The 27,518-nt window shown below is 41.6% G+C and overlaps 3 protein-coding genes across 4 annotated transcripts; 2 read left to right on the top strand and 1 right to left on the bottom strand.

Moving 5' to 3' along the window:
- The first annotated feature begins 933 nt into the window (after nucleotides 1–933).
- On the top strand, nucleotides 934–5,579 carry LOC116252896 (uncharacterized). The gene is made up of 2 exons (XM_031627507.2): nucleotides 934–3,295; nucleotides 4,913–5,579. The coding sequence occupies exons 1-2, from the start codon at nucleotides 1,808–1,810 to the stop codon at nucleotides 5,300–5,302; spliced, it is 1,878 nt and encodes a 625-aa protein (XP_031483367.1). The 5' UTR covers nucleotides 934–1,807; the 3' UTR covers nucleotides 5,303–5,579.
- A 1,562-nt stretch (nucleotides 5,580–7,141) lies between these two features.
- LOC116252873 (polypyrimidine tract-binding protein homolog 1) lies at nucleotides 7,142–18,135 on the bottom strand. 2 transcript variants are annotated; one of them, XM_031627480.2, is made up of 11 exons: nucleotides 17,923–18,135; nucleotides 17,403–17,614; nucleotides 11,902–12,111; nucleotides 10,947–11,009; nucleotides 10,778–10,851; nucleotides 10,588–10,683; nucleotides 9,528–9,585; nucleotides 9,346–9,453; nucleotides 9,193–9,274; nucleotides 7,960–8,072; nucleotides 7,142–7,786 (listed from the first exon to the last, which is right to left on the bottom strand). In XM_031627480.2, exons 2-11 carry the CDS (start codon nucleotides 17,586–17,588, stop codon nucleotides 7,358–7,360), a joined length of 1,419 nt encoding a protein of 472 aa, XP_031483340.1. In that variant the 5' UTR covers nucleotides 17,589–17,614; nucleotides 17,923–18,135; the 3' UTR covers nucleotides 7,142–7,357. The 2 variants fall into 2 exon arrangements, with proteins under 2 accessions (XP_031483340.1, XP_031483341.1); XM_031627481.2 differs by having other exon boundaries at nucleotides 7,644–7,786; nucleotides 8,007–8,072.
- Nucleotides 18,136–22,053: 3,918 nt separating this feature from the next.
- LOC116252708 (long-chain-alcohol oxidase FAO1-like) lies at nucleotides 22,054–26,918 on the top strand. Its single transcript, XM_031627166.2, has 3 exons — nucleotides 22,054–22,433; nucleotides 24,434–24,709; nucleotides 25,001–26,918. Exons 1-3 carry the CDS (start codon nucleotides 22,188–22,190, stop codon nucleotides 26,747–26,749), a joined length of 2,271 nt encoding a protein of 756 aa, XP_031483026.1. The 5' UTR covers nucleotides 22,054–22,187; the 3' UTR covers nucleotides 26,750–26,918.
- Nucleotides 26,919–27,518: the final 600 nt, after the last annotated feature.

Here is a 27,518-nt window from a genome sequence, read left to right as displayed (position 1 = left end):
TTCAATGTGGGAAGAAATGAATGTGAAAAGATCCTACAAAAACTTCTTTATTAGGCTAAATGGTAGACAGGTTTTCAGATTGAAACGTTAGTAGAAAGGCCAAACCAAATTTTCGAATAAAAAATGGGCAAAAGGGCTCTCTCTCTCTTTTGATTTCTCGAGCCAAACCTCTTTTGTCTTTTGGTTTGGAGAGTTCTGCATTAGGAGGACACGCATCGTGATTTTTATTATTTATACGCAAGAAACCCGGTGAGCACCAACAAGGGTCCTACAAATCCACTTTTGTTAGTTGACAAGTAGGATTCAGTAACCAGGCTAAGGGCCTCGAATGACTCAGTAACCTTTTAATGCGGTGGAGGGGAGTCTGAAGAAGATGAGAAGGCTAGTGGGCTTATATAGGGGAAAAGCCGTTACGGAGAATATTGGTGTATGACCTCAAATTTCCAGACAGAAAACTTTGGGCAGGCAGTCCTCCGCCTGCCAGATGTTGCCGTCGATGGAGAAACCCAACGAATGCCATCAGTTGGTAGGAAAAACAAGTCCCTCCTTTCCTGCATTAGGTGGCAACTCATTAATATGAAAGGTTTGAAACACGAAAATGGAACCACGCAGACCACCGGACGTCGTGAACTCGAACAACACAGGAAGAAGTTGAGAGTATTTTTCTTGGCCGAAGAAAAGAATGCTCGGGCTATGTTGCTAAATAAAAATAAAGCTCTTTTGAAGGAGGCGTGACTTGAGAGATGCAGGAAGGGATGAAGTTATGTTGGTGAAGAGGGGGACAAGACAGGAAGGAGAGGGCCGAGGGGGGATACTTTCGAAACCTCGGAGACACCACACCAGTGCACACTGGGTGGAAGGAAGGGAAAGGGGAAGGGGAAGGTGGGGTGTGGAGAAGAGGATCATCTTTTCCGTTTCTTGTTCTTGAGGAGATGGGGTCCCAGTCAGGCGGACAAATCCCCAGGCAGTAACACCCACCACGCGGCATTCCCCGCCACCTCCAACCCAGACCAATGGTAACATATTAAATAAAGAATGGGTGGAGAGAGATTTTTTCCACACACAGCTGGGCTTGCTTGCTTTCTTGGGCCGGTGGTGGGTCGTGGATAGTGAAGGGATTGGCACTGACGGTTTCCTTCGCGTTGAATTGCAGGTCGAGGGGTTGGACTTAAGAGGAAAAAAAGAAAAAATTACTGTAGAAATTTTGGAGGGAGGAGGAAGGAAAAAGGAATTGGAGGAGGAGAAGAGATAAAAGGCATGGAGAGAGGAGAGACTAGAGAGCTGCAAGGGAAAGAGAGAGAAAAGAGAGGCAGCGGCAGCAGGAGGACCAGAAAAGGAGAAGTGGGGAACTGCCACAACCCCCCATACAACAAAATTACCTGCTCCCCTTCCTCTCCCATCATATTTTCTCCCTCTCTTTTTACTCTGAGACAGTCTCCCACCCCCAAATTACCTGCTCCCCTTCCTTTCCCATCATTTTTTTTTCTCTCCTTCTCGCTTTTCTCACAGAGTCTCAGAGAGCTTGGTCTTTCTTTATGCAGAAGAGGGAGAGGGAGAGAGGGAGGAGAGGAAGGAGGACTCTGAGTCCAAATTAGTTGCTGGCGTCTCCCTCCAACCCCCTCTTTATGCCCTCTGACTCCCACACTTCAGGTCAATTCTGACTCCTCATGTTGTCTTCAATCTAATACCCCTCCGCAGCCTCGGCATCTGTCTTCTGGTGAAACCCCAAATCCCAACCCATTTCTGTACCCCTTCCGAAGAAGAAGAAGAAGAAGAAGAAGAAAAGGAGGAAGAAGGGGAGCTTGCGATGGACGACCTGTCGCGGTATTCGGACAGTCCCGCGCACCTGGCGGTGCTCCGACGGGACCACTCGGCCCTCCGACGAATAGTGGCGGATCTTCCGCGACTGCCCGAAGCCGGGGAGGTGACCTCGGAAGCGGAGTCTATTGAGGCGGAGCTCCGGGCGGATGCAGTATCTGCGGTGCTCGACGTCCGCGAAGGGATCCCGGGGCGGGAGACGCCACTTCACGTCGCAGTCCGGCTGGGCGACGCCGTGGCCGCGGACATCCTCATGGCTGCCGGAGCCGACTGGAGCCTGCAGAACGAGCGGGGCTGGAGCTCGCTGCAGGAGGCCGTCTGCTCGCGCCAGGACGCTGTTGCGGCTGTGATCGCCCGCCATTACCAGCCACTTGCCTGGGCAAAGTGGTGCCGGCGCCTTCCCCGTATAGTCGCCGCCGCCGGTAGGATGCGTGACTTCTATATGGAGATCTCCTTCCATTTCGAGAGCTCCGTTATCCCCTTCATCAGTCGGATCGCCCCCTCAGACACCTATCGGATCTGGAAGCGCGGCTCTAACCTCCGGGCCGATATGACCCTCTCTGGCTTCGACGGGTTCCGCATCCAGAGGTCCGATCAGAGCTTCATCTTCTTTGGCGAGGGCGGCGACTCCGGCCGGATTCCTCCTGGCTCGCTTATCGTGCTGTCGCACCGCGACAAGGAGATTGCTAACGCGCTTGAGGGCGCGGGTTCGCGACCGAGCGAGGCGGAAGTTGCCCGGGAGGTGGCGCTCATGGCGCAGACAAACATGTACCGTCCGGGGATCGACGTGACCAAAGCGGAGCTCGTGCCGCACCTCAACTGGCGGAGGCAGGACCGGACGGAGGCAGTCGGGGCGTGGAAGGCAAAGGTCTACGATATGCACCATGTTACCGTAAGCGTAAAGTCAAGGAAGGTCCCCGGCGCGATGACGGACGAGGAGCTCTTCGCTGCAGCTGCTGCGGCAGAGGACGAGGAGGCGGGCACTGGCGGCGGAGCAGATGATCTGTTAACGGCAGAGGAGAAGATGCAACTGGACTCGGCATTGAGGGCAGGGGGGAATTTGGACGATGAGGAGTTTAATGGTGGAACCGATGGTGATGCTGCAGGCAAAACAGGGAAGGAGAGGAAAGGGTGGTTCGGAGGGTGGGGCGGGAAGAAATCAGGTGAAGACGAGGATCAGGCGGCGACCAAGAAAGGTGGGGAGGGGAAGAAAGTGGTGAACGGGTTGAGGACGGCATCTGCAAAGAAGAAGAAGAATGGCTGCAACAGCGGCTGTGCTGGCGGGTTAGGTGATGGGAAGAGTGAAAGTGAATACAGGAAAGGCTTGAGGCCCGTACTGTGGTTGACAGAGGATTTCCCGTTGCAGACGGAGGAATTGTTACCTGTGCTCGATATCTTGGCTAACAAAGTGAAGGCTGTGAGGAGATTGAGAGAGCTCTTGACCACCAAATTGCCGCCAGGAACCTTCCCCGTGAAGGTATTCGTCATTTCATCTCCCTCGTGCCTTTCTGGTTCGTTGTGCTTTCTTTACTGACTTTATATATTGCTTTAGTGCTGCGACGGTTCTTGTGAAAGAGTGTGGAAATTGATTGGCTTGGAAAGGGCAACCCTGGAGTTTGGTCCGTTTCTTGTTGAATTTGAACTTTTGGAGTGCGTTGCAAGGTTGTTAGGTGAATAGTGTCTTGGGGTTTGCAGGTTCGCTTGGGATTGGGGATTCAAGATTTTCTTCATCTATTTCTCTTCTGCCTTCCTGCTTAAAACCTAATCTTCATGGGGTGAGAGGGACTACCCTTTCTTTTCTATAGGGACTGTGTCTCTTCTAAGGCGCCAAATCGTCATTTGCCCATCTCTGTCAGCTTAATCGGCAGGTCTCTTTGTTGGCACTCTCTCGTGATGTGTGGATTTTCTCCCTTCTTGGTACTCAGTTGTATTAGCGACTTATCGTTGTTTTCTGGCATCTATGCGTTTTAATTTGACAACAAATGCAACAATGTCTTCTACCGAGCCTCATGTTCTCGATTGGAATGTTAAGGTGCGACAAACTACTGATGTTTCTCCAGCTTGTTCAGCAAGCATTTGTTAGTGGAAATTACTATAGACCTGTCGTGATTTCCCACAGCCGCAATGCTCCTCATTTTTCTCTAATGCAGCGACGGGAGGAAGTGGTGTAAGATCGGGGATGAATTTGAGAAAACCGTTAGTCCAGCGTTGAACGATTCCTGATGATCTCTGGTTTCTGAAGTGATAGGCTGCCTCTGGTGGTAATATTAGTAACACAGTATTTCACCTTATACAGCAGATTAAACCTTAGGTGCTAAATGGCAGTATCTCTGCTTGCAGGAAGCTTGTTGTGCCTAAAATGCAAGTGTTTAGGTTATTCCACGTTATACAATTTTTTCCATCTAAGACCGTTAATTTTCAATTTGTTTATTTTCCATTTTTGTGCCATATCTCATGTAGTTGGTGTTGCATTATCCTGTTTTTTTCCCTTGCTGTTGTATTTTGAAAAGACTTGTTAATCCTAATTCTGCCCTTTCTCTTACTGGAGTAAGATGTTGCAAAGCTTCAGATGAAGTGTGATCAGTTCCACGCAAGTGCTATATACAAAGTACTCTAGAATACACCCTTCATGATTCTCGTTTCTCTTTTGCATTTTGGTAGATTGCTGAAACTTCATACTTGCACTGTGTAGATAGGCCAAGTGCTTCCACCTTTTCTTTTCTACTTTTATTATCTAAATTGGTAATTTCACATTAGTGACTGTAGATGCAGTCAATTCAAGGCCCCCCCGGTTGAACTACAGTTCCCTGGTTTAGAACTTTGTTCGTCATGTGTTTTATATATACTCGCTGGATACAATCTCTAGTAGGTCCAACTTTGCACTTTTTCCCCATTATTTGTCTCTCTCTCGTTACAAGAAGCATTATTCTTATGGTGCCGCAGATTCTGTGCTCTTAGGGTGTATCTGTTTGTTAAACCCAACAAAGAACATGGTGGAAGCTAGCTGCTTTTCCCTGCATTATATCTAGTTTTCTTCTGTTCATGAAGAACTTCGAGGTCGCTAACTTTAGTTTATCCTTTTTATGCATTTCAGGTTGCTATTCCAATTGTACCCACCATTAGAGTCTTGGTCACCTTTACAAAGTTTGAGGAGCTTCAGCCTCTGGAGGAGTTCTCTACCCCTCTATCCAGTCCAGCTCATTTTCAAGACACCAAGTCAAAGGATTCTGAGTTATCATCATCTTCTTCGTCATGGATCTCATGGATGAGAGGGAGTCAAACGCATGCAAGCAGCTCCTCTGTGTCCACGGAGAGCCATGGGAGCGACGATGTTGATCCATTTCTTATACCGGCAGACTATACTTGGATAGATGCCAATGAGAAAAAGAGACGGATGAAAGCAAAGGGAGCCAAGAACAAGAAGGGGAAGAAGCAGGCATCCAGGACGGCGGAGCTGCCACCTACCGACGACTTTGAATATTAATCCCCTGACTATTTGACAACCCGAATTTTACAGGCAGATTGGTACTAGCCCTCGATCAAGCATTTCTGGGAAAAATGCGTTGGGGTGGTGACTTGCTCTGTAGCGAGTGGGAGACCTGATCCAGTCCCCTGATTGAGCGTTTACCCAGAAAGCGATCTTGCCACAACTATCGTGTGAATGTCATACCGCTGCGGTTTCAGAACCATGCTTCTTATTTTTGTCTTGCTATATTTCCGAAACCAAAAGCCCATGAGGTCCTTATCAGATTATGTCGCTACATCAGAGTCTCCTGTTCCGCCGAGTGGTGATTTCTCTTGGTCACTATAGCAGTTCGGGTCCATCTCATGGGAGATGCACCGTCGCCGGCACGTCGATTGACTGTGAGTAGAAGGGCCAAAAGGTTCCGATACGACGCGCTGGGAGATTGCTCCCTTCCTTTATCACCAATGAGAAAAACGTATATGATCGGTATATTATATAAAAAGGCAAAATGGTTGAATTGTAGGACCTCGATTAACTACAAGACCAAGCTCCGGTGCCCCCTCCCCACTCGCCCGGCATAGTAGCTGAGTTTGCAACTTGTTGGTTTAATCCCCGGTGTTGGTGCCGGTCCTCATCTCGTTTGTAATGAATTTATAACTGGTTTTATAGCAAATAGCTGCACGAGATTTGGCGCACACATGGTGCGCCCTACAAAGACGATAACTTTCAACTTTCGGAAAAGAAACGAAGTTATTTTTGCCATATCGAAAAACAGTACATAAAGAGACGCCATAAGACCATTGGAGCCTTTTACTGCTGTCGACTGTAAGTTGCTTCCATTGGAACTAATAACCACGGGTTTCATGGCATGGTACGTGCAGAATTTAAATAACAGAAATCCAAGGGCTTCTAATCTTCAGGGACGATAAGAAAAAAAATAACAAAAACGAAAGAACAACAACCATAACGTAGAAATTTCAAAAGAAGACTACTTTCAGCATAGATTTCAAGCAACCGAGAGGATTACAACCCCGGCCCCAAAAAAGAGAACCCAAGTTCCCGCCCCAAAAAGAGATCGGAAATCCTCCAGTTTACCTTCATCTTGGTATTACACTCCACCCCACATGACACGGGAGGGTAACGGCTACAGGAATGGAACGGACAACACGTTCCTTCTCGTGGCACTCGCCCGACCAGCTTCAAAGCCAAAAGTGCCCAGCAGGTGCGACTACATTATTTCCTTGAAGCGAAATACACCTCCACAGTTGGGCAAATTAGTCCATATATGCAACACCGGCTACTTAAACATATTTGAAGCTCATCCTTACCTCCCACGTACAATTGTTCGCAAGTGCCCGTACTTATAGTAAGAGTGCATGGAAAAACGCGTCCTGAGGGCTCAGTAACAGGTCATGGAAAGACGTCAAAGAAAAGAAAGAAACATCATCCGCTGAAAATACGATTGATAAAAACAGAGTGTTCTTGACACACATGCACTTAAAATACAGTGTTCATGATTCAGGAAAACATTGTACGACTCTGCGGCATTTGATGGTGGGATCTAATAACATCCATAACCATATTTCCTGAAACCATCCATAGCAGACCATATTTCCCGAAACCAGAATATGATGATTTTGAACCAGTATTAGAAAAAAACTATGGCAAAGAACACAACGTTTCCTTATCAAACGCTCTCTAAATGCAGCATCGCCTTGGAAGCTTTCATGCCTTGTGTTAAAGTGCACGATACCCAAGTAGGTAAATTCCCCAAACATCAAATCAATGAAAAACATATAAAAACAAATACAGAACCGCACATTACTCGCAAGCATAGAAGAAGACACACAAGAGAGGGAGAGAGAAGTAGCAGCAGAATTTCATTCAACCAAGACCCCCTGTAACACAAATCATTCAAGACGCATGGCACAAATGACGGGCCCCATGCAATATTACAGCAGCAATTTCATTTCCTTTCAAGTAGAAGTGATGGGCGAGAACTCGCCAACATAACCCCTAAAAAAGCAAAAGGAACAGGCACGAGAAATTCACCTACGGGCTACAGTTGTGTTCTTAACCATAATAGGACGGTGGTGGCATGCCTGGGCGTGGCGCAGAAACATGGCCAGCATTCACCTGCCGCCCATACATAGGAACCTGTTGTGAAGATTGCTCCAAAGGCATTCTAAAGTTGTTTGAGTTCATGTACCCAGGAACTGGCTCGGGAGGACCAGGAAGGGGTCCTGAAGATGGAAATGGAGCAGCAGCAGGAGGATGATACGGTTGCCCAGGATACATATTTGCAGCAGGTGCAAAAGGACGCCTTGCAACCTGAGCATTTGGATCCCATGCTGGCAGATGTGTCTCTGGCATTTGCACAGGAGAAGCAACACTTCCAGGGTATGCTGAGGAAGACTGTGGGCTTTGATAGCCAGGGGCCTGCTGTAGAGGCAGTATTCCGGCTTCAGGAATCGTGTAGTCCCTGCTTCTATCATTATGGGCCTGTCAGCGACGAAATAAAATAGAACATTCACTTTATAATCTTTCATTAACCATATGAATCAACATGCTGAGTGTAAAGAAGACGTACTTTCATGGTTCGAGTGAATTCATCTTAATGCGATTTTTATTGTTCGTTTTCTTTTTCATGGTTACAACATAAAAGACATTTATACCTTTACATTGAGATCAGTATGACGAGAGTATGACAGATGAAGCTTACAATAGCCACCTTCATAGATGCAGTGCCCCTCTAAAGCCTCTTTTGCAACAGCTGCGGTTGCTATGTCTAGAAAAGGGGGAAAAATGATAAGGCATGAGAGATTTGAAGTTATTGACATTACAGAATTGACAATGGCTCAAATCAGCTCAGTACGTAAAGTCACCGAATACTTAAAACCCCTTAGATATCAGCAAGATAATCAACAAATGCTTCTCAACGTAAAAGTATTGACTTGGACCTGGAGGCTTGGGTTGGATGAGTACAAAATTCAAGAAATGCATATGTAATATGAGTTCAAAGACTAAGAACATTAACAAAGCCTCAAATATTCATTTATTGAAAGGTTTGATGTTAACAGAGGCCACAATTGAAGAGCAAAAAAAAAAAGCCCTTTTTGCGTTAACAGCATCTAACACAGCTTTATTTGTGTCAAAGAACAATTTTGTGCCCTCAAATATCAACACGGGCATCATCATTTTAGGTATGACCAAATAATACATTGAACCATGCACGCTTCAAAGACATATAATGTTGTAACGCTTAAATTTCAAGAAAATTCTGAACTGTTAGGAATTGTTCCTTACAAATGAAACATGAAACCATGTGCATAATCAGCTTCCAAAAACAAAACGACATGCTCCTCAAAGTCCCACAACCACAAGTGATGAAGAGTGAAGAATTTCACTATATACTAAAACTAAGGCACAGCAGCATGCATCATAAATGTTTCTTCTAATAAAGACAAATACAGAGTAACAGACAAAGGACATTTAAGACCATGAAACTAAAAGCAACAAACAATTGTCATGCCAACTGAACCCATTCCACGTCACATTGGGTTTCAATATCCTGTGACATGATTGAACGAGCAACTAACAAATAAATAACAAAAGTAAAATTTAAAACCAGAATGAAGGCTAATGACCATTAATTATACCATCCTGTGTATGACTTTGAATAAAAGTCGAGCACTCCAGTTGCTTGTACAATTTACATAATTCATTTGGCATCAGAAGTTCCCAAATTCGTTATAAGCAGACATAAAATTAAGTCTAAAGTTTGAATGATTCATAATACTCAAGTAGCACATCAAACTGGCCACTCACAGAGTATGAAAAAACAAAATAGAACACCTGAACAGAATCTGTACATTGACGATGAGAAAGCAATAAAATGAGAAGTTTACCTGGATACTGAATTAGTGCCTGCATTCCACCATTCTTATCAAAGATTGCTATCTTTTGCACTGTACCAAATGCAGAAAAAACCTAATGCAACACAAGATTAGAAACAAAAAGCAGCCACGTGTGAACAAAGCAAAAGGTCACAACAAAGTTACCGTGTGAAGAACATCAACAGTCACAGCATATTGCAAATTCTCAATGGAGGCAAGCAGCACATTGCTGCTTTCAGGCTCCTTTCTCTTTCCATCAGGACCTACAACTGGCTGGAGGAGTCATCATGTAAGACACCATATGCTTAACCAAAGAACAACCAACTGAACTCAGAAATAAAGCTCACCTGCATAGTCCCTTCAATAGCCGATGGATTCACTGGAAGATATGGATTGGTGTAATCCCTTCACGAACGTTCAAAAAGTTAACTCATGCCATTTTTTTATGACACAAAAGATCTCAAGGAAAAACGCATGCAATGCTAAAGTATCAAAAGCTACTTTTTGCTCAACTTGAAGCAAAACAAAGACAGACACATCAAGCTACCATCCACGAGAATAAATGGTTCAGTGACAAGTATAATCTTTATTTCTGGACATGCAGATTCTACAGAACTCCTAGAAATTTCTAACATCAAAGGAAGGGTGTCTATGGGGAGTTGGGAACTGAACATGTATCTGCTTGGAACTTCAACCTTATCAAAAGATCCACATAAGCTTTTGTATCAAAGATCAAAGAACAAAACAGCCAGACCCTAAAAACTCCTTTGCCTCCTCCCTTCTCCGTCCTCCTCATGTCACCTACTACCAGATGTAACATCACCCATTATTGTGTTAGGCTTCATTCAAATTCATTAAGCCACAACATTGAACTGCAAACTTTTTTTGGAGAAGACTACTTCAGCAGTCAACTAACCTTCCGTGACAGTTATCTAAACAGGTTCTCTTGGCAAAGTACACAAGGGGATACAATTATCACGAATTCCAAATTCCTTCAGACTGGATATTGTCAACATCAAATTCATAGTTACTTTTTTTGTTGCTTAGTCATCCTATACATTTTTCCTTGTACAGTTCAGAAAGAGATGAAATAGTAAAGCACAGAAACTTTTACAAATTGGCAAAGAATTATGACAAGTTAATTCCCAAAAAAATAGGATGCAGAATAGTTCCCCATGATGCACTCACGCGCAAGGGAGAGAGAAGAAGAGAGACTCTGGGCCAATGTGAAAGGATAAATTCTTTTGCCTCAAGAGCTTTGCAAAATATTCAAGAGCCATGAAAAGATAGGTAAGGTAAATAGTCGCAATAACATAATAGACCAAACAGAGGATAGCTGATGTTTCAAACTTTGAGAGAACAAACTAACAGGATGCTAATAGCAAGTAGCAACAAAATTTGATATACCTGCTGCGATGAGATTGAAATTTGATATTCAGATCAGTGTGTGCAGAAAATGAGATGCGCAGATGGCATGAACCAACATGCTCTGGAAGTAGGTACCTGAAGTATTTAAAAACCACAAGAGACAAATGAGTTTTCTCAAGTGTTTAAGATTCATGACAATGAAAATCATGAAAATCTTCCAAATGTTTACCGAGGAATGCTCCTTCCATCCAATGCATTCCGGGCAGTGGATGCTGTATCCGCATCACTAAATTGGATCAGAGCCTGAGAAAGTATAACAGAAAAAGTAAACAGATGAACATGTAATAGAATAAATAAAAATGTAATGTTCATTATGCACAAGGTTTTTACAAAACTACCTGAAAGCCAGCAGCCTTTTCAAAGGTCGCAATTTTGTGCACAAATCCAAAAGCTGAAAAGACCTGCAAAATCATTCAAAAAAGCTTAAATGTTGTGTGGAAGCAGAATATCTATCATCAGAAACTGTGTCCCTGATGCATAACATTATTTAAGGATAATCATCAACAAGTCATGTTTGAGTGCGGAAGAGCACCTGCAGGTAAGACCCCGGCATTCATCTTAACACCAGAGGCATCATAACATTGCAAAGACTTAAAAAAGCAATATGATGCTAGGATCTTATTTAAACACTGTCTCCAAACAAAACAAAATAAATGAGAAAAGCAAAGCATCACATAAAGCAACCAAAACACTAAATGCTAACATGGACTCATCATGCATCATGAATAGCAAACAAAGTCTATTCCCTTAAAAATTAAAATCCAAAGAAATTTGAAGGAATACAAGAGAATTTTTTGCTAAGTTCAATTTTAATATGGAATGGAAAAGATAGAGACATCTGAGATCGAAAAGGTTGAAAGAATAACCTTAAAAACAGCTTCCTTACAAGTGGAGTCGGTCCTACATCTTGAATTAAGCAAAGCGATGAAGGGCAGTTAGAAAAACTAAAATTAATATGGAGGCTGTAAGTGTTAAAGAGTAGAATGACCAAAAGTATGAGAGAGCAAAACAAACATGTGATTCTCCAATGCAGAAGTCTGCTAACGAAGATTTCTCCATGATAAAATGGACCTGCTGATCCATGCAGAGTATGTCAACCAGGAGTCAACAGCTAAGTAAAATAATATGAGCTCTAGAAAACGTTAGGGCATAACAAATCCCCTTGCACAATTTTCTTTCTATTTAAAAAGGTAGATTAGTTAATCAGCCAATATGGTACTCGAAAAGCAAAATAAGGCTTAAAAAATGCCAATATATGTATCAAAATAAATGCAACAGCCTATAGTAGCTTACCAAGTGAATGACGTCTATGCTGACATCTCCAGCCTCTACACCCTCAATCGTCACCAGCAGGACATTTCCAGCAACATCGCCAGAGCTCTTATTGTTAACAATTTCTTGCCGATTTGAATACTGAATGTACACAGTTTTCCCTCGCACTTGTGCAGGTTCAGATGAGGAAGCATAATAAGAGATCATTGAAATTGCCTGGTTCAGGTCCACCTGCAATATCCGCATTGACAAGGACATGGATGAGTAAGGGTGCAAGAACTTACAATCCACTGATGAATTCTCTGATAGCATTAAAATTTAAAACACAAAAAATTCCTTTTTTCTTGTCTCGGACAGGTGTTACAAACAATAGATTAGTGGCATTTCCATTTAACATGTTCCTCAAAGAAACTCATTACATGGAAAAAAATAGCTCCTTGTTCAACTTGAACATACATGAAGTTTACTTTCTCAAAAGTATTAACAAAAATAGGAAATAGAAGCACAAATCACAATTCTGGTTCTTCGACAACAAGCTAAGAATCCCATATTCCAAATAGAGGGTGCAATATAAAAGTACACGAAGTTTCCTACTGCACACAAAATGCTCCTCAAGATAGCTCTCAGCAGTCTCTCTCCACGGTCATCATATTATAGCCTAAATTCGGCATATTTGATAGGATCACATACCTGACAATATTTTCTTTCCCTCTTTTCTCCTTTGTTCATTTACCTCATTTGTTTGGCCAAATTTATAAAATTTTGCACACCTCCTTTACATATTTTTCATCCTGATCAATTCTTTCATGATTTGCTGAACAGCTAATTTGGAAAGTTCAACAATTTTACACCTTTTCTCTAAAAGCAGATCTTTCAGGTACAATGTGTATTAATCGATCACATAGGTTTTGATCAACAGACAAAAAATCATCAATTACCACACAGAAATAAAAAAATAAATATAAGTTAAGTTTTCACACAATTCTGATTGGATGACCATCATCATCGTGTTCGCTTCTCCGCTCATATCTTTAACTGGTAAGCTTAGTTGTCAAAGGCAGCACCTAGGGCCTAGGCGGGACTAGGTGCGCCTAGGCAAAAAAGGCGACCTTTTTTTTGTTTTTTTATTTATGTTAACCACTACATAATAAAATTATGTACTTACTGAACTATAAGCTTCTTCCAAGTAAAACTTGAAAAACTGTTTTGTTTTAATTGAATTATTATACTTTGTAAGTAAAGCCAGAAAGTAAAACATGAAAAACTGTTTTGTTCTTGTTTACATGACAGATTAACAGTACATTTCCAGCTTGTTTACATACTGGAAAACTGTGCTGTTCTGTTCTAGTTGATGCCTTAGTTTGATACACAAAAGAAAACATGTCATTCTTGTGTACATACTGGACACAATGCTTGCATTTCTTATAGACTATTTCAGTAATAAACCTTATAGACTATTTCATTTGAATCATTTCAAGCAAAAACCATATCAAATCAGTACATTTAATATACATTACAAGTTTACAACAGATTGCACATATAATATATAATATACATATAACACACAAAACACCCTCACAAATGAGAAAGTAAATCTGTAATCAGGTTGCAAAAGTGAGGTCTGCACGTATTTCTTTGATTATTAGACATGCACTAAACAAGAGAAACTGGTGGTCTTTTTACCATAAACCTAGGTTTTAACATGTGTAAGAAGGCTGGCATAGATTCCACAAAATATGTTTTAGAGAACATAAGATATATACAGAAACTCACTGGTTTTATAGAATATGTACTTAAGATATGGCTGGAACCTCCACTTGATGAGTTGATATAGAATATGTAATTAACGTACAGCAAACTGTATTTAAAGAACAGAAATTATATAATATAACTGCATATAATATAAGTATATACGGTATAACCATGTATAATAAAATTACATGACTTAATTTGAAGGGAAGGTGATCTTTCACCTTCCCATGGACTAGGCGTGTTAGCGGCTAACAGCCTAACACATGTCGCCTAAGTGATGGACTTAGGCGACGGGTGTGGACTCACACCTAGGCGACGACTAGTCCACGCCTTAACAACTAAGCTGGTAAGCAGTTCATTGGAAGAGACATCACCTATGCCACATGGACGCTGTGAAATGACACCCACACCCATGTCAATGTGATGCAGGTCTGGGGCATGAGTGTGGCACCAACACACCACTAGACGAGGTCAATGCGTGTAGGTCACAATCAGCCGCACCTGACCAAAAGTGTCCAGGTTTCGACGTGCACCCCACTCATAGTCCATGGTGAGTTGGGTGCGGTCAACCCATGTCACAGACATATTTGTCCTTTTTTAAATGAAACCTAAATAGAGTTTTTAAATGAAACTTAAATAGGGTTTTTGTTAGAACGAAGCCCTCACTCAAACTGAACAAAGCCCTCTCAGCCTCCTATCTGCATGTATCCCTTATCTCCTCTCCACCACCAGCCTCTGAGCATCACTGGTGACTGCATGAGATTTCCTGCTTCAGGCAAGACACTATATGATATCCACATAACCAAAGGGAACAAGCGAGAAGCCGTCTAACTCCTCTCTCATTATTTACTTCTCCCTTCTTCCCGGCAAGCTTCCTTCCAGTAAGCTCTTTTCTGGCGACCAGTGGCATCTAATCTCCACTAATTGTATATTCTCATATTTTTATTTCCTTTAGCTTGTTTCCTGATTAGATTTTTCTCTGTTTCACTGTTATTATATTTGCATCTTCACAGTTTTAGTGCATCAGCCATTATGCTAGTTTGCAATTTAATTACTAAACTTTTGATGTTAATAAATTATACTAATGCATTTTGCAATTGCATAGTCTGCTGTTTATACTTGATTCATTGGTCAGAGATTGCTGTCTATACATATACATTGTATTATACACACACACATACCCTCGCCCCACTCACACCCAAGTTCTTTCTCATGTGCCACATCCGCACCCATATAACACAGGACATAGAATGATTCGTCTACGCAATATGAGTGTGAATGCAGGTGCCCCAATCTCTATTTTGCAAACAAGATATTTAGCAAGTTCATGTGACATAACCAATAGAACTAGTACATCCCATGAGAAGCTTATTAGTTTTGCTATCATCCAGCAACCCGAAAGATGGTCTCATCTCTAAGTAATAGTGTACTTCTATAAAGCATGCTCACCATCAAGAGTACCACATCTTATGACAAGTTTTATAGAAAAAACAATTTTTTTCCCCACTGTATTTTGTCTATGTGTGCCTGGACAGTTGTTCTAAAAACAGGTTAACATAATATCCAGTGTTGTATGTATCATACAGAGTCATATTGTATGATGTGATATAAGCCTATATTTATATATGACATGCTTCGTACAGAAAGTATAGTTTTCTTGATTTGTCTTATCTTTTTGCTTTTTTGTATTCTTTTGAAGTCTTAGTTGTCAAGGCAGCTAAGCGCCAATCAATGCCTAGCGCCTAGGCGTGCCTAGCCTAAAAAGGCGTACAAAAGTCGTTGCAATTTTGCTTAGTTATTTTTAATTATAAATTGTTAGCTTCATGTTTTATGTATTAAGTTAGCATGTTAGCAAGTTACGATTAGTCAAAATCAACTTATAAAACAGCAGAAGAAAAGTTTAGTGAAGAATAAACCAGATGATAGACTTCTCATTGTAGAACTGAAACTGATCTCTAAACAATATACATGAAACAGAAAATAACTAAAATAATACCTACTTTGAAATTTGTGCTCACTAAACTGGATCTATGGTAGATGGCAACTGAATATAAAGAAATTTGAAAGACTGTGAAAGACGCCTAGACAACTCTGACTTAAGCTGTCTAATTTATACATTAGCATAACTCAAATCAAGCCTACAATCCTAACTAAATCAATTCAGGTGAAAGATAAACCTAGCAAGCAATATAATTTCTGCACAAATTGCAATTTTCTGAGATACTTATAGCAAAAAATTCTCTGTTTTCAACATCAATTTTGCAACCACTAGGTCAAATCAGACTCCCTGCAGTAAATCTCAAGGGATAACAGGTTTTGGAAAGCAAAACAAATCATGTATCAGAGGCTAAAGTCACCCAAACACCCAAATGGACTAGGCGCAAGCAGGCCTAGTCCAGCCTAGGCGCCAAACCACACCCCACGCCTAATTGATGGACTTAGGCGTGGGATGTGGACTGACGACTAGTCCATGCATAGGCGTCGCCTGGGCGACGCCTTGACAACTAAGTTTGAAATTAAAAAATACCTTACAATATGTTACGATATGGCGTATCTATTGGCCCAACTGCCAACTGGTACAGGTTATTTTATGCACCTTACAACATTGATAATATTGATATGTTTATCATTCAGAATGATATTGAAGGAGGCCCAACCCCCACAAGTTTACTACGAGATAGATCTCAGCCAATCTTTAGACTACTTAAATTCCTGACGGATAACTTAAGCAAGATATTGATAACCTCAACCACTAAACACCAAACTGACAATCCAGTTTCAGAAGTTTCCAATAAAATGGATACTCAATATTGTGCATGCGACACTCTAAATTGCCCTACATGAAGCGACCAATATGGAAAAGCTAAAGTCTACCATAATTGAAAGACTATTTACTTTCATTTCACAATTGGAGAAGTAACATTAGTCGAAAAAAATTGTTAACCTTCATAAAAATGAAAGTAAAGAATCTCTCTCTCTCTCTCTCTCTCTCTCTCTCTCTCCCTAAGCAACACACACACACACACACATACACACAAAAAGAAGTTAAAAATGTATAGGATTACAGGAGTCCACCAAAGAGCAAGTCCAACAGAAGGCACGAAGTTAGGCAATAGACAATAAGTGCCACATCTAGGTGAACAATTTTGTTGCAAAAATAATGAAGTGCTTTAGTAAACTGGAAATGAGCAAAATTACCTAACACTTAACCTGTTCAGGTTATATTTTCTGTTCTAGTGTATGCTAAAGCATGGCCCAGTGACAAGTTGAGAACAAGCCCCTAACAAGCTAAACTAGTGAACTGAATTCTAGTTAGCTCATTCAAACCAGCAACAAAAATAATAATAACAATAATATCGTTATCATTAACATTAATATTAAGCCATATAGCATATATAAAGACTAAGCTGTGCCAATGATAAAACACGGCATTCAACCTCACCTGGTAATTAATACAGTCACAGCCGTCAACATCAATACGAGTTCTCGAACATGTACAGAGTAGACCTCGGAGACACTTACAAACGGGACGCTTAAGTGAAGTTGTCAGTAAATATTAAGGTAATATCCGGAAAACCTCTTTCAACGCCCGTTTTTAAGGAAAGATATTACTATGAAACATTTACAAGATTAGCTGAAACTTTCATGTCCCTTTTGCACATGAACAGCACTCACAACTGAAAATCATATATCCTAAATGAACGTATATTTCCAGAGAAAGCAGATGTAACCTATTTAATAAGTAAAAACTTTAATGGAAATTAACTCACGAATTCAACAAAGGCTTGATTACGATTTGCGCCAACATTGCACTTTGTGTTCACAATCTTCCCGAACGGCTTGCACAATTCAATAAGCTCTTCTTCTGTGCACTCCCACGGGAGATTGCGGAGATGCAACACTTTGGATGGGGTCTGCGTGTATCGGAACTGAGGCTGAGTGGAAGTAGAAGACATACTGGTTTCCCCAAATCAACTCGGATCTAGAGCGATAGAAAACAGGATTATGAGTGAATACGAACCCGACACTAAAACAGCAAAGAGCATATAATAAGAACAAAGGGAGGAATTGATAAGAATTAAATGGGCAACAAGTTTTACGCCAGAATCTTGTGGATCTCAACTAGAAAATGCAAGAATACCCAGATTGTACGAATATAAAAAAGCGTTTGCGCGCCAGCACTAAAATACAACGAAGAAAGAACCCATTCCAGTGATTTCTCGTGACGCCAACAATAACCAAGGGCTTAAAAAGATGACGGAGAAAGATAGATGGGTGACAGAATCTCACGTGAATATGCCAAGATCCCCGGCGCCAATAAGAAAGGTAGACGAAGGAGGACGCACGAGAGAGAGAGACCTTTGATCGCTCCGGCAATGGAGAATTGCCGATTGCCGCCCTCACGGAATTGAGGTTTCGGGCGGAATTAGGGTTTCTGGTTGTGGTCGAAAAGCCAAGCCCTCTTTCACCCCGTGTGAAACGTGAGACGTACAGCAGCAATTCGGCGCCCTTCTCCTTTATATCGCCCAAATCGGGTCGGACTCCGGATACAAGCTACCTAACCCGATCAAGTATCTAATATCCACATTTATAGAATTGAGATCACAATCGCCTAAGAACAGTCGTGATATTGATACCCTAACTAACATACTTGTAGTTTGTGCTTTTCACTTGTGAAGTACTGAAATGAAAAAAAAAAGCACATGAAAAAAGTGAATACAAACACGACATATGAATTGGATTGGTTGAGGTGTCGGGTATGCTTTGTTCTAATCTAAAAATAATTTTATTTATTTATTTTAAACAATGGGTATTTTGGGACTCATAAATCAAGTTGATTGAACAACTCAATGCATTGTCTCTATACTAAATTATATTTCATAAACCTCAACACCACATACGGCATACATTTTTGTACATAAAAAGGAAAAAAAAAATGTGCACATTGGTTTGATAGCTTTCATAAGTTGTTTGTGATTGAGCTTTCACGACACTTTATGTGAGATTTTGAATTTTTTTATTTATAACTCAAGTTGCATGTTTTCAAGTTGTTGTATGTGTCTTACGTTTGGAGTGCATGACGCTTTCTAGTGGAATGAGGCAGATATCGATCGCCACAGTGAAAATCAAGATTTTTTATCTATATAATGTCTCCCTTTGTACAGGCTAAGAGATGCTTCGATTAGTTTTTTTTTTTTTAGAATATCTTTATACATCACCCCTATCCTTTTAGAGGGCGTTTGATATACCCATAATCATGAAATTTTAGAATCACAATGCTCAATTTTTAACAAATTGAAACTATTAAACAAACAAGATATTTTGTTTCCAAAATTAGGAAACTGAAACCTGGAAATTCGATTCATTTCTAGTTTGAGGAGGAGTTATGATTATGGAATTTTCGTTTTTCAATCAAAATTCCAAACCATCAAACACCGCTTTATAGTTTGTTTTGTGACCAGAAACCCTGTTTTTTCATAACAGTTGGTGTAAAATCTGATTTCATTTATGTGGGCATTCACCCTCTCCGTAAGCCTAAGCATTTTCATTGGAAACGCAAGTCCTGGTTTTAGTTCAAGTGTGATAATCGATTCAATTATAAAAAAAATTAGCTACTAACTAAGCTAAACCCTAAAAATTTTAATAACCTTGGCTATTTGTGGACGGTAGAACAAGTTCATCGAACCAATGCCTTTGTCGACACTAGTGTCTATTTTATCGCGAGTTGCATGCAAACGTTTAAAGGTGATGCCAGTTTCACTCATTCACTCTCATGCTGTTCGTTGTTTTCTTCCAACTCAATTCAATTATGACTTTCCTTTTGTTTTTTTTGTTTCTTTTGGGTGTAAAGAGAACCATGTACGGCTTCACCTATACAGTTTGCTTCTCCAAATATATATACACATTCATTGTTTCTTAATTAATTATCAACCGTCTTTTTAATTGAAACAAAAAAAACTTTATATGACTTTTGTAGATAAGAAGCTGACTCTAGGCATGATTGGGAGTTCAAAAAAAGTAACTTGGGGAGATGCCTCAAATTGAGTTCTCCAGGGTTCCGTACCAAGATGAAGAAGTTGTTTTTTTTCTTGAAAATAAACATGGTCCTTTGTTATTGCCAAAGCAGGTCTTATATCCTAGGATATGACAGGTTAGATAAAAGTTTCGGCTTTCTTCGTGCGGTGAGTCGAACCCTACTTACTAGAATTTACAGAAAACTTGTTGTAGTCATTCAAAAAAAAAAAAAAAAAATCGCTGAAAAGTAAAACTAAATTTTCAATCGTCATCCGAACAAACTTTGAAAACTCATTTAGGCATTCACGTAATGAGTCTTGTGGGACCTTAATTCTAAAATGTAACATCCAAAATGGGCCCTACAATCTATTTGGACATCTTTTGTAGCGTGCAGTAATATAAGATCGCCATCTTTCACAAATTCACATTCGTACCGTATATTTAATAATATTAGCATCCAATGTTGTAAGTGACAGGTATCAGCGCCTTATTGGTTCGCCCTCCGATACAGTGTCTCAGCTGAGGCGAGTCGTCAAATAAGCCCTCACTTTCTCGCTCATCAATTGGAAAAACTCATCTATTTCAGTTCTTTGAACGCCGGCTTCAATGGCTTTCACCCGCCGATTCGGAGTCCCACTTCATCGTTTCCTAATTAACTATGGATGTGACCCAAAGTCTCGATACATATGCACATTAGCTCAACTTGGCATGAATATTGCTATCTATTCATCATGTTGTCCTTCCTTTTATGCTTCTCTATTCATCTATTACTAGAAAAGTGGACCATGTATAAGGAAAATATATAATTTTAAGAAACGATTCAAATCAATTATTTTACGCCTACTTTCATATTTTTATGATACAGTCTTGAGCTACATGTGGTCTGCATCATGAAGACTTTCCCCAGCTGGGAGACGAAAGAAATTGCAGAACCGTTTTTTTAGATTCGCAAGCTGAGTGTATTAGCTACGCAAACTTGTGTCGGCATTAATTGGTCACTCTTATCATTAAACAATGAATGATTAGGTCTACATGCATTGCCGCCAGTAATCAAGATATTTTGATTGGACTTGTCCATGGATGGATTCGAACGATCTCTCCGCCACTGTAGTTAATGCATATCCGAACACTTTTACATGCCAAAAGGTTCAACTTGGATTGATCCGAGAGTGAGTTGCATGTGACATTAGTTACACACAACCATATATCTAAAAGAATAGGAGATATTTTGACAATTATTTTAAAAAATATGTTTTCACTTTTTAAAATTTTCTTTTTTGCCTTTATAAAAAATTCTTTTTTTATTAACCGAGGGTATTTTCATCATTAGCTATTTACTGGCACACCAAAATTTTATGCACCACATATATAACCAGTTTTGCTCTACTTTAAAAAATACATATATAACCAGTTTTGCTCTACTTTAAAAAATCTTAATCGTTGTCGGCAAGAACTCTGCACGCCCTTCATGAGCCTCAACGCATGCAAGTCATGTAATGTAAAAAGGGCATATCACGTGAAACAAACTGGTTATAGGCATAAGTTCGTGTACCTTTGTAATGTGCACATGTCTATGTGCATAGACCACCAGAGCGCCAAAGGAACGTTATGTCATTGTGCATGGTGCAAGGCAGTGCACGTAACCACGTCTTCACATCACAAGGTAAATGTGGCTGGGGAGAGCAGCCGACAGGCCAATCTTATTTGGGGTCCTGTGGATTCAGCTTCAGAAAAGGAGGTATGGTTTGGGTATGGGTCTTCAAGTGGGGGCTGTTCTGAGTTTTCAAGAATTTCTCTAAGGAGCAGAACTGTATTTTTTAACATTTTACTGGAGCTAAATTGAAAATTTTCAGTAGTAAATTTTATCTTTTTCAAACTTCTATGGTATTATATGGTAGAAACTGAATGTTCTATTGATAGAAAATGTAGCTAGGAAACCAATTCCGATTGACATGCCAAAAGAGCAAAAGAAAAAAGAAATAGAGGGGGAAGAATATGGCGCATTTTGTAAGAAAATGAGTTCCATGTATGTTCCACCGCAGTGAAATGAGTTCCAATTGTAGCATTTAAGAGTGATTTATTCCCTCTTTTTATATAAATATTTTCTTTATTTGTTTTGATGCTGAAATTAAGTTTCCCAATAATAAGCTGCAAAAAATTGTCTTTGGCCGAAGAAGAAGTCGTTTTCACTTTGATAAAGCTACTCTTTAAATTGCCGGCAAATACAGCCAAATAAATCAGCGAGTTTGCGTATCATTCATCCAATTGTTACTGCTACTTCTTCTTACGTGTAGACATTTAAAGTGATGGCGAGTTTTCTCCGAAAAAGAAATCTGCGAACGTGATGAACCACGGCAAATGGCCAAGTTGAAGGACATAAAAGGCCATTTTGTAGCCTAGGGACTCGGGGCGATTGATCAGCTCCTTGTTGTGTTTATCCACTACCAAATGCCAATCATCCTCTTATAAATAAGCGTTGCATCTTCATTGGCATCATCATCTCAGTTCATTCAGAGAAAGAGAGAAGATAGAAGAAAGAGATGGCCGGAAACGACGAGGCACAGGAAAGCCGCCACCATCCGCTGCTCATGGGAGGAGGGAGGCGGAGGAAGTACGGCCACGGCTACTCCAACCGCCAGATGGAGTGCCTCTCAGCCATCTGCGGCACCTTTATCGGCCCGACGCCGCTGGCAGCACCCTACGTACTCGGCAAGGGCGACCTCCCCAACAAGCATGTGCGAGAGTTCTACGAGGCCTCCGGCTCGGAGAACGGCATCCCTGAAGAGGTAACCATGCAACTTTCATGCCCTTCTCCTCCAATCTCTGCTCCCTCTTGTTTTGCCTGAGAATCGACAATTAAATGAAGGAAGTGGCTATTACTTCTGCTCTGAGCTGTCATGTGTACTCAAGTCGACCATGCATCGGCCTGGGAGGGTGATACTTACTTCTTCCGCGTACTCCTTTCCCTGCAAAAACCGGATAATTCTTCAATGGAAAAAGCATACTTTTTCAAGTTAGATATTTTTTAACATTAAAGATGCAGCGACTCATTACTAAGGCGTAGGCCTTTTTGTCTTCATATTTTATTAGACCAATATTGTACATATATATATAACGCACAGATGTTACCACGTCTCTTTTCTTTGTCAGCGAATCCTGTCAAAATAAACATCTTTCTCTGCCTTTTGTCTAAGATCAAGTGTAGAATGCTGTCAAAAGAAACATTTGACATCCACTGGCTTGGAGCTTCTTTTTTTCGCTTGTCATTGAGGTTTCGTAAATGAGAATCGGGTTTCCCTGCGGAGACCCATTTTTTGTTCGTGATTAATTTACTTTTTTTTTTTTTTTTGCCTTGGCAATAAAGACGGGAGGACCTATCCCCTCGCAAAGGTTACCTCAAAAAATAAACCTTTAATGAAGAGAAGATGAAGAGAATTGACATGGTGTCATTCTCATCAACTAGTGTGAGCCACTCAATAAATTTTATAGGCACGGGACCCAGTGAAGTTTTAAGTAACTTTCAAAGAAAATATGTTTGTGATTATTTACCTTCCGAAAAGTCGCTTTTACGATGGTAATTTATGAGCTGCCTTTTCTAGTATTAACTTTCGGTCTCTCCGGCTCTAATAGACTGTAATATTAGGGCCGAATATGTGATTCTAAGTACTTATGATCACCAATTAAATGACAAAATCTATTTGAGCCCCACATGGGCTGACGTCTTTTTACATAACACTTCCATAACCATTTCATAAGCAGGCATAGAAAGCGTCCACCAAAAGTCCTTTTATTAGCCACGAAACTACTTTTCTTTTTTTGACACTTGGAAGAAGCGGCGAAGCTGGGGTGGTGGTCGCCCATCAAATCAGGATCATACGTTTTAGTGACCTAATGATGTACCAGTCGTGCATTGACTTGCCGAGGTGAAATGAAAGATGGTTTAATCTCCACTCCTTTAGAAAATATCAGGCCATACAGGTAACTCTTCCATTTCAAAAGAAACCGTGCGGAAAATCCTCTCGTCTGTTAGTGACCGAACATATTAGTGACAGAACAGCAAAGTTGGTTATATGCACACGTATAATACACAAGTCTATATACATGACAAATACTCTTAAAGGTAGGTCAGAAATCCAGTGAAACTTAGTTAAAAGAACATATGTTGTACATAAATGCTATGCATGGTGTACAGCCATGCACGTAATCACATCTTGAAAACAGTCCTTTTCACACTTGGAAACAAGCGTTCTGAGATGGGACTGAACTCAGCAGTTGCCCATCAATAACGTATGACACAAGTGATGGTCGTTAATTAATGTATTGGTGATTGTTCATTGACTTAGGGAGCGCCAGATTAAGGCGAAAAACAAGTGATGACTTAAGCTCTATCTACCTTCCTTGGAAATGATCAGGGCCATAGATAGGTCGATACTTGATAGATGCAATTTTTCTCTCCTTTATTTTCGGCTATGCTGTTAAAAACTTCGTTAGGTGAACAGAAGCACCTGAATATAAAAATAATGAAAAATAAATAAATATATATTTTTTTAAAATAATTTGAAAATAGCACTAAAAGCGGTTCTGAAAGGGCCACAGGAAGTTAAACTATATAATCCAGGAGCTAGCCATGGAACATTGTTGAAGCCAGTTTAATAAATTTCTGAAGATCGATTGACTATGTGAATCATGAAGTGATTTTCGTTTTAAATTTGGTTTTCTAGATGGGACTGAATGAGGGGCCTTTCTGTTGTGTGTTTTTCTGTTGGGAATGACTGAAAAAGAAAAGGTAGGGGAGCTGATGGTGAGGAGGCTGCCGAAGGAGGCGGTGCTGCTGGTGTGGTGGGTGCTGTGGGCGCTGTCGACGAGGTTGGGGACGGTGGTACTGTGTGGGAGGGCAAGCCTCTGCTGGGACTTTCCCTTCGTCAGGAGGTTCGCGGAGATGAAGCAGGAGGAGAGGGAGAAGGTGCTGGTGAGGTGGTCCACTATGCGCGGCCTCCTTTGCCTCTTCAGGCTGGCCTTCGCCATATTCAAAGTCTTCTCTCTCTACGTCTTCTACTCCCAGGTAATCACAACCAGTCTCTCTCTTTCTCTCTCTCTCTCTCCCCTCTCTCTCCCCCTCCGCACGACCCGCAGCTCATCATATATTGATGACGACAAATAGTTCACCCCTCCTCATTCCCAATTAGAATAAACCTTTCATGAAAGGGGATTTCTGGCACCCCCAGATTATGGGAAATTCTGGATGTTTGATGTCAAAGGAATGTAGCTCAACGTCGTCGGCGTTGACGTTTCCTGCAGTTGGAAAGCAAGGAAGAAGTTGCATTGAACGTTTTCTCTTTCTGGTTTACTCTAGGTTGATGAAAGCATGAAGAATCCATCATGGAAGGCAATTGGCTATGATGTCAACCAAAAAAGAGGGGAACCCAAAAGAGAGAGGCCATTGGTCAAGGGAATCATCGACGTTGAAGCTAAAGTTAGCCGCCGCTTACTGGATGATCTCGCCTGGCATGGCCTCAGCGTTTCTGCAGAAAATTCAAGACGAAACCTCTATACTGTTGACTGTGATGCAGTGGTGGTGGGTTCTGGTTGTGGAGGTGGAGTGGCTGCTGCCACCTTGGCAAAGGCCGGCCACAAAGTTGTGGTGGTGGAAAAAGGGGGCTACTTCTGGGGTGATGACTACTCCTCACTGGAGGGCCCTTCCTTGGACCAACTGTACCAGAAGGGTGCCAAATTGACCACAATGGACATGAAAATAAACATCATGGCTGGTTCAACAGTTGGTGGTGGGTCAGCCATCAATTGGGCAGCATCAATCAGGACACCTGACTCGGTGCTGAGTGAATGGGCCACATCTCATGGACTTCCACTCTTTGGCAGTCAGAAGTACCAGGAGGCAATGAATGCAGTTTGTGAAAGGTTGGGCGTTGTGGATGGGTGCACAGAGGAAGGGTTTCAGAACAAGGTTTTGAGAGCTGGGTGCGAGGCACTTGGGCTGCAATGTGATACTGTGCCCACAAATTCATCAGAGGGCCACTTTTGTGGGTCGTGCGGCTATGGTTGTCCGACGGGAGAAAAAAAGGGAACTGACTCTACCTGGTTGGTTGATGCAGTGAATTGTGGTGCAGTGATCTTGACTCGAGTTAAAGCAGAGAAGTTTGTGTTTGAAGGTAAAAAGGGGACAGGCAGGAAGTGTTTGGGAGTTCTGGTTACTGCATGCGGCTCCAAGAGCTCAAATTCTCCAATTAAATTGTTCATTAGATCCAAACTGAGTGTTTCTGCATGTGGGGCGTTGATGACACCACCCTTGCTCATCTCTAGTGGGCTGAAGAACCCAAACATAGGGAAGAATTTGCACCTGCACCCGGTTCTATTGGCATGGGGATACTTCCCTGAATCTGATTCAAGCATCAAAGGCAAGGTATATGAAGGCGGGATAATCACTACCATACACAAGATTCTGGCAGAAAATAACAGCCCGAGGGTGATTATAGAGTCGCCCTCAATGGGGCCAGCAACGTATGCTGCGTTAACTCCTTGGCTTTCTAACTCAGACATGAAGGAGAGGATGTTGAGATATTCCAGGACCGTGCACCTGTTTGCACTCGTTAGGGATGTAGGTTCTGGTGAGGTGAAGGTGGAGGAGCGGATCAATTACAGGTTGAGCAATGTGGACAAGGAGAGTTTGAGGGATGGATTGAGGAGAGTGCTGAGGATCTTGGTGGCAGCAGGGGCCACCGAAGTTGGGACAACACAGAGTGATGGACAGAGGATCAAGGCGAAAGGCATTAAAAAGGAAGATTTGGAGGAGTTTCTGAATGGGGTGGTAGCAGGAGAAGGGATAGTTTCAGGCTCTGAACGGTGGACCATGTACTCCTCTGCTCACCAGATGGGTAGCTGCAGAATGGGTGTCAATGAGGCGGCAGGCGCGGTTGATGAGAATGGGCAGAGTTGGGAGGCAGAGGGACTGTTCGTTTGTGATGGCAGTCTAGTTCCGTCTGCCATTGGCGTCAATCCCATGATCACCATTCAGTCTGTGGCTTATTGTGTCTCCAATAGAATGGTAGAGTTTTTGCGTCGTAGGAAAAGCATAGAGACAGCATGAGACAGCTGATTAGTAAATACATAAAAATTACACGTTATGCATCATTTTGTTGCATTTTCTTTGTCCTTAAAGAATGACCGCAGCCATGTATCTGTGTATGTGTCCATTCATCGATATACATGCGCTCAAGTTATCTGAGCATAAAATTATTTTCAGCTCAAAAGTGAAGTAGAAACATTGCCCTAGGGACTCAAAAGAAAGCACAAAAGGCTGTCCACAAAGGTAAAACTGTGGGTGTCAGGGGGAGGGGTGCTTGACCCACTGAAACGAATGAATGGAGTCATTTAGGCTGGGTTCAGGAAAGCAAAACTCCAAACCAAGCTGGAAACTTTGAAAGGAATCTAAGACATACATTCCGCTCGAGCCGTAATTCTTAGAGCGGATGGGTCCTGTCTTACTCCAGTCGGCACGATCGGAACCCGTAAAAGTTAGCTGCAAGCACCAACAACCTCGCCATTTCATTCACAGTAGTAGGAAAACAATACAAACCCTCTCCGTCACCCTTGCTTTCAATTACTTATGCCCCATCTGTAGTACAAGACCATCCAAAAGTGAGATTACTATTCTCTCCTCTCTCAATGTTGTATACTTTTACTGAAGGGCAGAGACAAAAGGGGGCCCCATGCCCTCCCTTAAAAAAAAAAAAAATCTCTGTATCCTCTTTTAGGCTTTTCGCGTAGCAGATGAGCCGTCCTTTCTCCTCTGCCGTGGTTGTATTCTGAATGAAGTTCCACCTCCCGGGGTATAAGAGGAAGAATTCCCCGTTACC

This window comes from Nymphaea colorata, chromosome 4 (assembly GCF_008831285.2).
Source record: "Nymphaea colorata isolate Beijing-Zhang1983 chromosome 4, ASM883128v2, whole genome shotgun sequence".
NCBI classification, from domain to species: domain Eukaryota; kingdom Viridiplantae; phylum Streptophyta; class Magnoliopsida; order Nymphaeales; family Nymphaeaceae; genus Nymphaea; species Nymphaea colorata.
The sequence above is the reverse complement of the archived record's forward strand: the minus strand, read 5'-3'. Positions and strand labels throughout refer to the sequence as shown.

Bases quoted from the DNA above. Each gene is read 5' to 3' on its own strand.
- LOC116252896 (XM_031627507.2), top strand. From the start codon at position 1,808: ATGGACGACCTGTCGCGGTATTCGGACAGTCCCGCGCACCTGGCGGTG. The intron at 3,296-4,912 runs GTATTCGTCATT...TATGCATTTCAG, and splicing joins CAGGAACCTTCCCCGTGAAG to GTTGCTATTCCAATTGTACC.
- LOC116252873 (XM_031627480.2), bottom strand. From the start codon at position 17,588: ATGTCTTCTACTTCCACTCAGCCTCAGTTCCGATACACGCAGACCCCA. The intron at 10,852-10,946 runs GTAGTTTTGTAA...ATACTTTCTCAG, and splicing joins AAAAGGCTGCTGGCTTTCAG to GCTCTGATCCAATTTAGTGA. The intron at 9,454-9,527 runs GTGAGCTTTATT...TGACTCCTCCAG, and splicing joins CTATTGAAGGGACTATGCAG to CCAGTTGTAGGTCCTGATGG.
- LOC116252708 (XM_031627166.2), top strand. From the start codon at position 22,188: ATGGCCGGAAACGACGAGGCACAGGAAAGCCGCCACCATCCGCTGCTC. The intron at 22,434-24,433 runs GTAACCATGCAA...GAAAAAGAAAAG, and splicing joins AGAACGGCATCCCTGAAGAG to GTAGGGGAGCTGATGGTGAG. The intron at 24,710-25,000 runs GTAATCACAACC...GGTTTACTCTAG, and splicing joins TCTACGTCTTCTACTCCCAG to GTTGATGAAAGCATGAAGAA.